Raw genomic sequence first — 16,118 nt, 5'->3', positions numbered from 1 at the left:
CTCAAAAAGCTGTAAAAGTATATTTTACATGTGAGATTTTAGGTAAAAGTATTGTCAGACTGCCTATGTTAGCACAAATATAACAAAGACAGCTATGATAGAAAGAAAATAAAACATAACATGGAATCAACGTGGGTTTACCCAATTATTTCTGCTTAGTTAAACCATTTGATATACCAACACAATTGACATTTGCAGAAAAACACTGAAACATCCTTTGAAAACAAATGGAAATATTAATAGTATCCTATATTTCAATTTTTGATTATTTACTTTTGTTTTTCTTTCTGGTCTTCACTTTGTATACCCTATTTTCCAATTGTTAAGTAAAACTTTATGTAGTATATGAAGCTTTGAGTCAGAGAACCAATGTTGCGCTGGCTTAACCAGCAAAAGATGAACTATAGAATTTTCCATCTTAAATTTCATTCCAAAGTTCAGCATATTCACTAAAACAGCTACATACTTTTGTTTAATATATTACCTTGTCTGACTTTTCAGCCTAAGTTCAAAAACAGATTCCTTAAATAAACCAACTCCTTCAATGTCAATGACAGCATCCGTATCAGGCTGAGTAGCGATCAACATTATGGGAAACTTCCAGATCCCTTCTGTTACGCACTCTATTTTCAGTGTTATGTGAGACCTTGAATATAAAAGGAGATTTTAAATGATACTACAGGAAAACAAGTAAAGAGAATAAATATAGCAAACTAAACTAAGGTAAAAATGTAAGTAAACTCGGTGGTTTCAGTGAAAACACTAGGACATTTAATTCTTAAAAATAATGTAAATGACTTTTAATTACATTTTATAAATAATTTTTGGGTCATAGATTATATTTTCATTCTCCCTTTGAAGTCATTATTTTTAGGGTGTCTTATCTACCCTCTAGTTATTTTCTAAGAACCAATAACATATGCAGAATGAACTCTGCAAATTTTCTGTAACCAGCATAGATTATCATAGTGCATAAGAAGGTAAGGGTGGATTTGGCAAAATAGACCCATGTTTTATACTAATAGATATTCCATTTGGGGATTTTTTTCAAAAATGAAACATTATGCGAAAGTATTTTCAACTCTTGTTTCACAAATAAAAAATACATTTTCTGTGAAAACATGCAAAGCCCATATAATTGACTTACATGGCAGTTTTTAAAAAATGAAATTGCAATTGGTAAATACCACATACACCTTTCAGAACAAGATAAAATTGAGTGGAAGCTGAATTAAGGAAGAAAGTTAGTAGAGATAGACTTAAGACTTTCAAAGCATTTGACTATGACAAAGAGTGGAGAGATAGGGCAGTAGCCAGAGTTGATGAACGGTTATCTGTTTGCTTGTTTAGGGTAGAAATGACTCAAACATGTAACAGTGTGGTTTCAATATCATAAGTCAGGATTAGAAAAGGAATCTCATACCTCTTACTTAAAAGTGACAGGAAGAACAGTTCCGGGAACTCTTATTCTTCTTAGGTGGGACTATAAAATTACTCAACCATTTTGTGAGCAGCTGGATAGTATCTTACCAAATTTGTGTAAAGCAGTGTGGCTATTTCTCAAAGAGCTAAAAACAGAGCTACCATTGGACCCAGCAATCACATTACTTGGTATAAACCAAAAGGAATATAAATTATTCTATCATAAAGACACATGTACTCGTGTGTTCATTGCAGCACTATTCACAGTAGCAAAGACATGGAATCAGCTTAAATGCCTATCAAAGGAAGACTGGATAAAGAAAATGTGGTGCATATACACCATGAAATACTATGCATTCATTTAAAAAAAGAAATCATGTCTTTTTCAGACACATGGATGCAGCTGGAGGCCATTATCCTTAGCAAACTAACATAGGAACAGAAAACCAAATACCACATGTTCTCACTTGTAAGTGGGAGCTAAACGATGAGAACACATGGGCACAGAGAAGGGAACAATAGACACTGGGGCCTACCTGAGGGTGGAGGTTGGAATGAGAAAGAAGAGAAGAAAAAATAACTATTGGGTACTAGTCTTCATACATGGGTGAAGAAATAATCTGTACAACAAACCCCCATGACACGAGTTTACCTATATAACAAACCTGCACATGTACCCCTGAACCTAAAATAAAAGGTTTTAAAAAAGAAAAGAAACCTTCGCTCAGTAAATTAGGAGTTCCACTATTGGTACTTTCCTCTGGAGAAATGCCTCTAAGATTTCAAGAAGTGATGTATATAAGGGTATTCATTACTGCATTGTTTATACTGCCAAAAAAAATGGGAGTAAAATTTTAAAATGTTCTTTCAATAGGGTGCTGCTAAAATGAAGTGTGTTGCATAGTAACAATGGAATACTATGCAGCATAATTTAGTCGATGATGATTAATACATAATCTTAAACTTAACACATCCAAATATACATTTTAAACCTATACCTCTTTCACATTCTCCTGTCTTTGTAAATGAAATTATATTCCTCTATTCCCACTATTTCAAGACCATTGTTTCAAGAACCAGTTTCTCCACTTCTGCTGTTACCATCTTACAAGATTTCTAACAATTTAGAGCTACTGTTTTCTTTTGGTTGTTCTTATTTAACTCTGTGTCTTCCAGTAAACCATTCCAAATTAATTTGGAACAAGGAATGGCAGAAGTAAATGAATATGTATATATATATATATATATATATATATATATATATATATGCACAAAATATAATTGTTAAGTTACACCAGGTATCACTTAACACTTACAAAATTTGATGAATCATGTACACACGTTTTCCTAAACTAGTTCCCCAAATATTTATTCTTCAATAGTTTTCTATTGTCTCTAATATAAAAGACCAACACATATTGTCATGATCCTATGTGAACAAATCCCAGTAAAATTCTCCAAACTTATTTCTTCCTTTACTCGCTCCATTAGAGAAAGATTGGCCTTCTTACTATTCATTGTGCTAAACACTTCCTGTCTTACGACTTCTGCATTTATTATTTTCTCTGGCTCAAATGCTCTTTCCAACTTTTTTTGTCTGTAAGGTCTTGGCTTACACATCATTTCATGGAAGCCTAACTATCCACTTTATCTGATGTGCATCCTTTAAAGTTCTCTATCTCCCTTTATTTATTTATTTATTTATTTATTAGGACAATCTGAAATTTACTTTCTTGCTTATTCATTTATTTCTGTTATCTATCACTTTCACTAGATGATACACTCCTGAAGTGCAGGGATTTTGTCTGTTTTGTAGATGTTAAATGATTTTTGATAAATTAATGTACAGGTTCAAATGAACAATGCTGAATAATTCTATTCTGCGAGCGACTTCTTTGAGTTAATGAGAAGTTGCTGAGTCAAAATGTGGGACCCTTCGGGAGAAGACCACACAATTTCATGGATGACACGGTGAACCATTTTATGATAAATACTGTAGATTCATAACAATGCATATGTGTGATATTTCTTATTTTAAGTTGCCACCCACAAACTCTGAAATAGAACTTGGTTTCTCATTCTGTTCAGCTCTTGAGCAGGTAAAAAGTTCTAGGAAAATGTCAAGCTAAGGTAATTACCATTTCTGAAGATACCATAAGACAAATGATATGTTATTTCATTATTTTAAAAAAGTTATAACCTGTTAAATTAGGATTGTCAGACTGATTCATTACAGTCTTAACCATTGTTCTCATACGTTTTTGTATTGGACCCTTGATTTTTATTGGGAAAAAGGCCCATAGAAATAATTTTCCTGCATTTCTTTTGTAATACCATCATTTAGCATATTGATTATTATTTTTAGCATGTACAACACTGTATTCTGTGAAAAGATGAATGTCAGAATTACCTAGTATTCACTGTTGTGAAACATGATATATTTCCTTTTTATCAAAACATATAAATGTTCTTTTCAACCTTGCCCACAAAAAAGAGCAGAATTGAATTTAGTACTAATTCATTAATCTAGGTAAAGCATGGTATAATTATTTTCCTGTTATTTTTCATAGCTCAGTGCTATTGGTGTAATTTTGATTTTTCTTGTTTAATTGTTTCTCTTGCATTGACATTTTGGTCAATGATGAACTGTACATACAATGGTTGTTCCATATGATTATAATACTATATGTTTACTGTACCTTTTCTGTGTTTAGGTACACAAATGTTTACCAATGTGTTACAGTTGCCTTCATTATTCAGTATAGTAACATCCTGTGCAAGTTTGTAGCCCAGAAGCAATAGGCTATACCATATAGCCTAGGTGTGCAGTAGGCTATACCATCTAGGTTTGTGTAAATGCACTCTACAATGATGGAATCACCTAAGGATGCATTTCTCAGAACATATCTTTGTTGTTAAGTGATGCATGACTGTACATACAAAAGAAGAAATCATAGTAAATGAATATATGCATATATACACAAAACAGAATTGCTATATCAGAACATCACAAAACGCTCACAGAAATTTATCAATCATCAACAAATTTTGCCCTAAATTAGTCTCTCAAATATTCACCAAGATGTTCTAAATCCAAAAAATTTTCATGAGTATAAATTCACATTGGCTCTGCCCATTTTCACAAATAATAACATTGTTCCCTTTCTAGTGTTGCTGTAATTTCCATGTCATTATATTAATACATATGAAGCAAAATGTGAAAAAAATTAACAAACATAGAAAACTGTGAAAAATGAAAGAAATACAAACATAGAAAATGTCAATATGTATGGTATGCTTTCTTCTTGTAGCTTGATTTTATTGCTGCTTCCTGAAGATGACCCTGGTATCTTTTCATTATCAAACTACATATTCATAGCCACTTTAGATGTATGACTACATCGAATACAAGGTTGAACTTTAGAAATTGACTCAGCAATCCCATTACTGGGTATATACCCAAAGAAAAATAGATCATTATATCAAAAAGCTACATGGACTCGTATGTTCATTGTCACATTATTCACAATAGCAAAGACATGGAATCAACCTAGGTGGCCATCAATGGTGGATTGAATAAAGAAAATATGACATGTACACACTATGGAATAATATGCAGCCATAAAATAGAATGAAACCATGTCCTTTGCATGCACCCATGTCCTCCTTCCATAGATGGGGCTGGAAGCCATAACCCTAAGCAAATTAAGGCAGGAATGGGAAACCAAATACTGCATGTTTGTTCTCACTTACAAGTAAGAGCTAAACATTGAGCACCTGTGGACATAAACATGGGAACAACAGACACTGCAAACTACTAGTTGGAAAGGAGATAGGTTAAAAAGCTACCTATTAGGTACTATGCCCACTGCCTGAGCGCAACATACCCATGTAAAAAACCTACACATATACTTCCTGTATCTAAAACAAAAGTTGAGAGAAGAAAAAAGAAATCATTAAAAACACAAATAATATTTTCAATTGTTTTTTCATTGCCAGGCTGTACTTTGTGTATATCATGGTGCTCATCAGTATATTGTGTGCATTTAGACACAATAAAGCCCTATTTCATAGTGAAATATCATATAGTGTTTGCAGATGCTGAGTAACAGGTGTCCAAAAAGCAAATATAATGACACTGGATGAAGTTTCCCAGAGGACAGACATCTAAAGGCCACCCTTCGCACAGATTCACTTATATCTTACTAAGGAATGTGTAATGTTATGTATTGAGTAGTAAAATGTAATGAAAGCAGTTGCAATGTAAAATATAGCTTAGGCATTTGCATCATTTGAACTGGTTCTGATAAGCAACATCAAGAAATATCATGTTGGTATTGCACAACGCTGTCAGCTTTTTTTAAAAAAGATTTTACAGAAGAGACTATTCTCTTTCATTAATGTGATACACTAATGACATTAGGGAAGTCATAATTCTTGAGGGATATCTTAGATTTTCAACCATTGAGACTACATTCTTCTCATGAGAATATTTTTTGTAGCTAGATGTAATCCAGCCCAAAATATTTCTCTCAATAATATCAAATAAGTAATGCAATTCAAATATTGAGAAATAAAAAGAGAAACCAACATTAATACATTTAAAAGGGTAATACTATTGTTTAAATAAAAAAGAGGAAAGTAGATTTACCTTAATGGTTTCTTTGGTGTGAATACCAAATTGAAGATAAATGTTATCTTTTTAGCCATCATATCGTAAGATTTTTCAATCATATATAAAGCTACACAGGATTCCAACTTAGACTTCAGAGCTTCAGATTCAAATTGAATTTCATACTCAAATTCATGTATTTTAGGAATTTCTAGGAAAGTCAAGATGAAAATATATTTCAATTTAATTAAATATGCATAGATTTAATATCAATTACCTGTCAAGACTAACAATGCACAGGTATTTAGAGAAAGGGAGGGGGTATATATTATTTAGCTTAGTGTGTATAAAGTCTAGTGCATTATCAGGCATATAATGATACTCAGTATATTTTTGTTAATAAGTTAATAAATAAATGAATGCATATAAAAATAAACATAGAAGACAATTCTCACCACTCTTAAATCTTTATAATTCAGGTCTATAAAACAAGAAAGGCCACATGGAAATTAATAATCATTAACTGTCTAATGAAAATAACGACATTTGCTCTATATAATAAATGTATTAAAAACCTACAGACTTAAAACTTATGAAGAAGTCATTTAAAATTTGCTTTGAATTAAGTTTAAACAATATTGAAACAGCATTTCAAACTATTAGATCAGGATTTTCAATTTCTGGTATATTTTGATTAACAAAAACTGTTCCTCATGTTTTAGTGTTGGAGTATACAAACAATATGATGAACAAATATTTTCTTAATGAGTAGGTTACCAAAGAAAAGTAGTAGTAGCTTTTTGTCCACTGCACGTGAAAAATATCTTAAATCCAGAACTAGCATGTAGATGAGAGGTACAAACATGTATTAAACTTACTCGCCAGCTATATGTAAGGAGCCCAACTCACAAACCAAGAAGTTTGTTGCATATGGAACTTGGAAGAGAGGTCAGAGAATCATGAATTGACTGGATCTACAGCTGTGCTAATCCAGAATCCAACCCTCTCAGCCCAGTGATGAGACATCCCCCTTAGCCCAGGAGTTCTTAAACAGGGGAAGGGAATAGTAAAGGGAGAAGCCAACTCTGTCATATATCCTTGCACTAGGCCTGCCCTCATGGACCCTGGTTCCAGGCCTGTCCTTGTAGACACAGGCTCCAGATGTGTCCCCAGTCATGGCCCCAGATCTGCCTACAAACCCAGGCACCAGGCCTACACCAAGATGCATTATAATTAAATTGTTGAAAGTCAAAGGCAGGCTACTCTGGGCCACTCTGCTTATGGGATGTCCCTCCTCTGTCTATGGAGCAGTCAAAAACGGTCGAAGACAAAAATAGAACTTCGAAAACAGCAGGAGAAAACTGACTCATCACATACAAGGGAACTATTCAACAGAAACATTGCAGGACAGGAAACAGTGAGATGACACATTCAAAGTGCTAAAAGAAAACAAAAGGCCAACCAAGAATACTACACTTGACAAATCTGTCCTTTAAAATAAAGAGATATTGGGAGGCTGAGGCAGGTGGATCACAAGGTCAGGAGATCGAGACCATCCTGGCTAACACAGTGAAACCCCGTCTCTACTCAAAATACAAAAAAAAAAATTAGCTGGGCATGGTGGCGGGCGCCTGTAGTCCCAGCTACTCCAGAGGCTGAGGCACGAGAATGGTGTGAACCCGGAAGGCAGAGTTTGCAGTGAGCCGAGATCGCGCCATTGCACTCCAGCCTGGGTGACAGAGCGAGATTCCGTCTCAAAAAATAAAAATAAAAATAAAGAGATAAAAACCCTCAGATGAACAAAAGCTGAAGGAGTTTGTCACTACTAGACCTGACTTATAAAATGTACTAATAGGGAGTTTTTCAAGCTGAAATGAAAGGGTGTTCAAAAGCAACATAAAAATATATAAAAGTACAAATCTCACTGGCAAAGTAAATATATATACAAATGCAGAATAATGTAATATTGTAATAGTGGTGCACAAATAACTTTTAACCCTAGTAGAAATGTTAAAAGAAAAGTATTTAGAAAAACTATAGCCACAAAAAATTAGCTAATGAATATACAATAAAAAATGGCTTTTAATATCCATAATATAAAGTGTATTTAGGGGGGAATAAAAGTATTTTTGTATGTGATTGAAGTTCTTATCAGCTGAAAATAGACTTTTCTATATTATGATATAAAATAGTTATCATGCTTGCCTTCTCAAAGCACCTCTATTGTCAGTTGCCTCCCCTTCTGTATATATTTTCATGAACTGCTGATGAAGACCTATAAATTTGTACCTCGGGGAAACTTTATAGCTATGGCTAAATTCATGAATAAGGGGCAAATAATTTTGTTTCCACAGCCAACACCTAAACATACATTAAAAACATAATGTTTTTCTTATGGTTATTTATATTTTCATTTCTTTATTCATTCAGCAAATATTAATTAAAGGTTTTCATTGACATGAGACGTCCAATTCTTGTCCTCATGGAGTTGATGATCAAGAGGAAGAAACTGACAATAACTACTAATGCCACAACTAGTTTTTAAATTACTACTGTGATAACTACTACCATGGAGAAGTAGAGGATCCCATGAGAGCACAGGTCCTGGGAACATCACTGCTAAGGATTCCAGAGGAAGAGACCAACACACCAAACTGAAGGATGAGTAAAGTTTAGCTGGATGTAGAGAGGGGGAAAACTCCTTCTACTCATCAAAGCAGCCTGCAGGAATTACTCAGAATGCAGGAATTGTTCATGGTGAAAACCAGCTGGGCCCACTTGAGAAAGAACTTCTGAGGGCAGAGCAGAGAGGGTGAGAGGAGTTTATCAAACCATGAAGCAGGCAAAGTAGAAAAGAGTGAGACAATGCAGGGTGTGGTGAAGATGTGGGACTTCTAAGAATAACAGAAGACAACTAGACTACTAGTGATTAGCATCCAATTTCAGACTCTATTCAAGATTAATACTAAATAAAAGAACCCAAGCAGTCTGACTTAAGACTTAACAACTCAGTATAGCAGGCTTGTCATATGGCACAATTGCTGAAGAAGCACTATTAGCACCATTAGCATCATTGTCTGGAAGGATGCAGGACATAATTTGTGCATAGGAATGTGGTGGCTCTCAGAGCAGAGCCCTAGGGCACTCAAAAAGTTAGGTCAGAAAAGAAAACAACAGAAATCAAGAAGGGGCAACCAGTGTGATAATAAATTAATAAGGTTAGTCATGAAAGCCAAGAGCAGAAAGTACTTCAACTTGATCAACTGGTAAATGCTGATGACATGTGGAACATAAATATGACTGCTGTATTAGGCACACTGGATAAGGCTGGCAGTCTTTTCAAGGGTAATCCTATTAGAGTAAGTAGGACAAAGGCTGAATGAAGTAAGTTGATCAGAAAAAACAAAGTGAAGAGAAACAGAGCAAAGAATCAAGGACAGGAGGTCAATATGAGGTCACAGGAGGAACAATGACAGGTTTCTCAGGAGCTGTTTGTGACTACAGGCCAAACCTGACATGGGAGTTTACAAAAAACAGGCAAATACGACACAGGAAGATGACTGGCCTGGGATGAAATGAGACACATATGTCACATAAATCAGAACATCACACACAAAAAAGACAACAGATTCATCAAAGAAAAACAGTCTTGAGCTATAGAACAATTGGGAAATAAAATTAAGGGGCATGACTAAAACTGCTTTCAGACAGAAAGCCCCAAGAAAGTCACTGAACTAATCCACAGAGAATGACAAAGAATGCATGGACCAGGAGGTACTTAGGAAGAAGAAATACACTTATAGGAGAAATCTTGCCCACAGAGTAATTTGTAATCTTATAGAAGTGACATTGCAAAACAGTCTAAAAATCCAAGAATAATAATATTTCAATAGGACAATACCAATTGATTTAAATAGTACAGGTGCATAGATTTATCACGTTGAATAAATATTTTTGAAAACCTTGACAACAGAGTATGTGTTTTGCTAATTTTGGCATCTCTGGAGCTGAATGTAGTATCTGACAGAAAAGATGTTTGCTGGATTGTTGCTGAATGATAAAGATATGAAAGCAATCAATCCCAGTTTACTTAAAGGTATGTGTGATGAGTAAGGATGAAGAGAGCACAGTGGTCCTTGTATTTTCATTTAATGAAGCTTGATAGTTTTATGTGACTCAGAAATTCTATGATGAAGATAATGGGAAGGGAATGCTGGGAATTCTTATCTCCTACTTATCAGGTTTACATAAAGAGGCTATTCACCCTCAAGAAGGGTAAAAGTATAGGAGAAAAACATCTCAGCCTCAATCTGCCTCCTTCATGATGACTTGCCATGGGTGGAAAAGCAACATATCTGATCAGTGAATTTGAGTGAAGGAATGGAACATGAGCAGGTGAGCATACCCTTCTCTTTCTTCCCCAATGTCTTGATTCCAGGATTCACACTTTATTCTACTCGCTCAAGTGTAAGTTGTTTGTTCCTGCAAGGAGTTCACAACTGGCCAGTTTGGCATGAATGCACTCAATTTTGGTGGAAGGTATTTAAAAGCCCACATTTCTCCATAGTTCCAAGTCATTTTCCAATTCATTTGTATAATTAATAAAGCTAACACTTTGATTTTCATCTGCTTTATTTTTATATCTGCCTCTCAGTTAGTTTCAAACTCAGATGAGAGAAGACAAGTATGTGATTAATTATCACTCTTAAAATCCTATCAGAGTCCATGCCACTCAGTGTAGTGCTTTCATTTCCACTAGAAGGGACTTAGGAGACAACAGGAAGTACAAGACTGCATGGTCAACATGACTCCTATTCTTAATGTGCTGAGTAAACTGTAATTAAATTGCACAGGAGTGAAAAAGGAGCTAGTCTGCTTTTGCATATACTAAAGACTAAAGTAGTATTCAGACTTTCTGGTAAGATTTGTCCTTTCATAAAGAAAAAGGTGTCAAAGGAGGGTCAAGCAGAGAGAACTGCAGACTGTGTAGAGAGTTGGCTACACCTTTGGAATAAGGGCAAGGGAAAGGAACCAAGTTATTGCCATATGTCTTTAAGGAGACAATGAGGTCGATTCCTTTTTTTTAAATATTTAGGCACTATATAGAAAGACATATGTTAAATTTGAGAAAAGACTGGTCGATTCTTCTATATAGCAGGCCATACATCAGAAGAACAAAAAAAGATTCAGAAGTCAGCCAAAATATGAATGAGCTTGTTGAGTGTGGTGGTATTGAGCAGAGAGCAGAGCAGCGCACCAGCATGGCACATGTATACATATGTAACTTACCTGCACATTGCGCACATGTACCATAAAACCTAAAGTATAATAATAATAATAATAATAATAATAATAATAAATAAATAAAAAGAAAAAAAAACAAAAGCTGTTTTAGAGAGAATGATGGGTGGAGATAAGACTGCAAACCTTCCCTACAGTTATTTTCAATAGTAAATATTGTTTTTCATCATGAAAAATAAGGAAGCAGTAAAATAAGAGCCATATCAAAAGGTATATTTTCAAGAGCCATTTTGAGAGAGATTGCTCTCCTAATATGACTTTCAAAGGTCCCAAAATGATGTTGGTAGCTTCTTTCAAGACCCTGATTATCTAGGAGTTAAGTGGATTTTTTAGGTAATAAGTATAATCAATGTATATGATCAGAATTGCAATTTCTTTAGTTTACAACCTGACAAGAGTACAATTTAAGCAATTTAAAGTAGCAAGAACATGTTAGAATGGTTTACATGTATAAGCATTTATTTACCTTCCTTTACAGTTACTGTAACATGAGTTCTGCCCCCCTAATATTTTTTAAGTGCATTTTAAGTGCACCACACAATATTGTTAACTCTAAGCACTATGTTTTACAACAGATCCCTAGAACTTATGCATTTAGTACAATGGAAACTTTATAGCCAATGTTCAACTCCCCATTTCTTCTCCCTTCCAGATCCTAGCAACTATTATTCCATATTATTCTGCTTCTATGAGATTGAGTATTTCAAATTTATCATATTAAGTGGTATCATGTAGTTTTGTCTTTCTGTGACTGGCTTATTTCACTTAGGTCCATCCATGATATTGCATATTATAGAATTTCCTCCTTTTTAAGGCTGAATATTATTTCAAGATAGTATATGCTACATTTTCTTTATCCATTCATCTGTGGACATAAATTTAGGTTGTTTCTACATCTTGGCTATTGTTAATAATATTACAATGAACATTGGAATACAGACCTCTCTTGGAACTCCTGATTTCAATTTTTTTGAATAAATGCCCAGAAGAGGGATTGCTAGATAATAGACGATAATTCTCTTTTTAATTTTTTGAGGAGCTTTCATACTGTTAGACTGTTTTCCATAGCAGATGAACCATTTTGCATTCCTACCAACAATGTTCAAGGGTTCAAATTTCTCCACATCTTTACCAACACTTTTTTTTTGATGTTAGCCATGGTGATAGGTGTGAGGTGATATCTCATTGTGGTTTTGATTTGTATTTCCCTAATTAGTGATATTGAACTTTTTTCATATAGTTTTCACCATTCATATGTCTTTTCTAGAGAAATGTCTATTCAAGTATTTTGCTTATTTAAAAAATCAGATTATTAGTTTTTTTTTTAATTGAGTTGTAGGAGCTCCTTAAGATTAACCACTTATCAGATATATGGGTTGCAAATGTTTTCTACCATTCCACATGTTATCTTTTTACCCTATTGATTGTTTCCTTTGTTGTGAGGAAGCTTTTGAGTTTAATGTAGTCCTACTTATTTTATTTTTGTCTGTGCTTTTGGTGTTATATCCATGAAATCATTGCCAAGACCAATGTGTCATGAGAAGACCCTTTGCCAAGCACAGGGTCTTTGGCAAGAGGGTGTCCTAAATCTCCCTAAAGGCTTTGGTAAGTCTGGTTCCTCCTGAAGTGCAAGAAACTTTCAATTAGTTTCTGTTGTCTTACGAAGGGAATTATTGCTGAATTGGTGTGTTTGTGGGTGTTTGGAGGGTCCAGAACTCTCTACCTTCCCTTGTTGCTTATATCACTCAGTTTCATATATTTACCTCAAGTAAAACACCACATATTTGAAGAATTAGATAACCTATTTTAAATTATTTTGATTTTTTTTAATTGAGATAGCAAATCTTTTTTTTTTTTTTTTTTTTTTTTTTTTTTTGTGAGACAGAGCCTCTCACTGTTGCCCAGGCTGGAGTGCAGTGGCACGATCTCGGCTCACTGCAACCTCCGCCTCCCAGGTTTAAGTGATTCTCCTGCCTCAGCCTCCCAAGTAGCTGAGATTACAGGCGTCCGCCACCACACCCGGCTAATTTTTTATATTGTTAGTAGAGACGGGGTTTCTCTATGTTGGTAAGGCTGGTCTCAAACTCCTGACCTTGTGATCCTCCCGCCTCGGCCTCCCAAAGTGCTGGGATTACAGGCGTGAGCCACCGCACCTGGCCTGAGATAGTAAATTCTTATATACAAATCTGGAATATACAGTAAATATGTGAAGCATTATTATTATTATTGTACAAACTTTATTTGGATATTATATCTAATTTATGTTCATTTTCTATTTCTTTAAATTAGAAAATAATTTACTCAAGGTTTTGTTTCTAAATTTAAAGCTGCATTTTATGGCATTATCATAATCCTTAAACCAGAAAGAAAAAGTAAAAGAAAAAAACAAAGTTGAGGGGAAGTGGAAATTATAGTTACTACAGTTTTTTCTCTTCTCACTATTGATGGAATCACAATCTACATCTTATAAATCTAGTGATAACTGTAACTGTTGTTATTTTTGAGCTACGTGAAAATAACACACATAACAACTGAACACTCCTTAAGCACTATGTGAATAAGTAGTGAAATGAAAAGTAAATGGACATGGATCTTAATGTAACTGCACAATCAGCAACCTGCAATTCATGGAAACAAGTTTTTTTTTCATTTTATTTTTTCTATAACCGTAGTTCTCTTACCATTAGGATCCTCACAAAAATTATGTGAATTTCTTTTTGGAATCACTAAAACTTCTGTCAGATCTGGAGTAAGACTATATCCGAAAAAACCAGCATTCAGTATGATTTCCACCTTCTCTTCTGCCCGCTTCCTGGACTGACATTGTATCACAACTACAGGAGACAAATATTTCCAGTTAACTTGACTTGTAGGTGATATGATCATTCTTGAGATAGAAGAAAATGAACTATGTCATAAAAATAAAACTTCCTTTGATATACTTTGACTTGTCATTGTATCTGGCCACATACACACATACACACACACATTCATGCAATATCTGCATCAATTAACATTTGGGAAGAAAATATGAATATTAAAGACTATGTAAAAATAGCACAGGAAAATAAATCTGTAAGATATATACTAGATTATAAAACATTATATTAGGATATAGAAATTTGATTCGGGAACTGATGTAGTTAGATCCATAACTCAAGGGGCAATTGTAAATGCATGAATTTTTCCCCTTTTGAAATATATGTTCATTGTGATAATACTAAACTTTACTTTTATAACAATACTATAGAAAATGCCTTCAAATAATTTAAAAAAATAAGTTCTGTAACACTTATTTTGCAATATTTTAAACATATTTCCTATTAGATTCATTACGTTTTTACATGTACCATGAAATTCATATTCAAATTAAATATTTAAAATTATTTTTGATTTACTTTTAAGTTTATAAAAGTTACCTTTTAAACACATAAAAGTAAAATTGTAATGATTTAAAATTCAAGTTAAATGTGATTACATATTAACAATGTACAGAATTAAATATGTATATATAAATATATTTCATATGTATTAAATTCCAATATTTTATCATATCCAGTGATGAAAAACTTTGTCAGCAATGTTGTGAGAAATCAAAAGTCTGTTTATGTACAACTACCAATTATATAAAGAAGGAATATCAATGTATTATTTTGACATTAGCTCTATAACCATGTGTACTGGAGTCCACATGAATAAGAATATTATTTCTCCCAAACATATAAAATGCTCTACTACTATCAAGTCAAATACACATAGAATATAGGGGGAAAAGGAGAATCATAATATAAAAAAGCTTGTGAAATGTATTATGCTATGATTCTGTGGCATCAATAATAATATATTCACACAAACTACAAAATTAGATGATGTCCTCAGATGTATGTGTTTTCACAATACACATATTTGTAGTTTAAAATACTATAATAAATGTAAATTTTATTCTAAAATTTAAAAATGTATATTGAACATTCTGGATTTAGAATGAGTATGTGAAATGTACAATAAGAATACAATGATATATATAAATTAAAGGGTTTAAAATGGCTAGGAAAAACTGTACAAGCTTTTCTGGTTATAACTATCTTCAGTATCAAGGCATTAAATCAGAAATTAATATTATCAAAGTTACAATTAGTATCATGTCACTGGTTTTGTCCTAGAGGTCTTTAGGAAATTAGTGCTCTGGCAATGTATGGATCACTCAATCACAATGAATTCTCATTTCATTGTCTTTACAGTGTGACAGGTAGTAGAGCGTTTTTCCAATTATCTGGCCCAACAGACAGTAGTAGATAAGAATGCACAAAGAGAAAATGTGGCTTAAAGAACAAAAAAGTATCCTGGGTTTGAGAATAACTTGAGTGACAGATACATAAAAAAGAAAAGAATTAATAAACTTCGCTAATGATATAGGTGAGCAGGGAAAGCAGTAGATTATATCCGATTTTACTAAGAACAAAAAATGGACTACACAGAAAGTAAATGATATGTATTTATAAAATTATACCCACTTGCCTTTCAAGGGCATGTGTAGATAAAAATAATCACCAGCATAGATTTTAGATTTTGGGGAAAATGATTTAATAACTCATACACATTCTATTTCAGAACACTAATGTTATGATAGGTTGTGCTAATCTAACACAAGCTATTTACAGAACTCACGTTTAATTTAAAAATCAAGTAATTACCAAGAAAAATGACTCAAAGAAAAATGCTCTAGACCATGTTTAACTGTCTTTGAAGAAAAATTTGCAAGAAATCTATGTTTTTGTGTTCT

The 16,118-nt window shown here is 33.5% G+C and overlaps 1 protein-coding gene across 1 annotated transcript in view; it reads right to left on the bottom strand.

Annotated features, from left to right (window-relative positions):
* The window catches only part of CFAP47 (cilia and flagella associated protein 47), a 458,984-nt gene that overhangs the window by 17,580 nt on the left and 425,286 nt on the right, over nucleotides 1-16,118 (bottom strand). Inside the window, exons 60-62 of the mRNA XM_054473062.2 lie at nucleotides 14,017-14,169; nucleotides 6,074-6,245; nucleotides 485-646 (exon numbers count right to left, since the gene is read on the bottom strand). Coding sequence (XP_054329037.1) covers nucleotides 485-646; nucleotides 6,074-6,245; nucleotides 14,017-14,169 — 487 coding nt within the window. The remainder of the gene's footprint in view (nucleotides 1-484; nucleotides 647-6,073; nucleotides 6,246-14,016; nucleotides 14,170-16,118) is intronic.

Source organism: Pongo pygmaeus, chromosome X, assembly GCF_028885625.2.
Source record: "Pongo pygmaeus isolate AG05252 chromosome X, NHGRI_mPonPyg2-v2.0_pri, whole genome shotgun sequence".
Lineage (NCBI taxonomy): Eukaryota > Metazoa > Chordata > Mammalia > Primates > Hominidae > Pongo > Pongo pygmaeus.
Note: the sequence above shows the minus strand (reverse complement) of the source record. Positions and strands in the feature narration are given on the sequence as shown.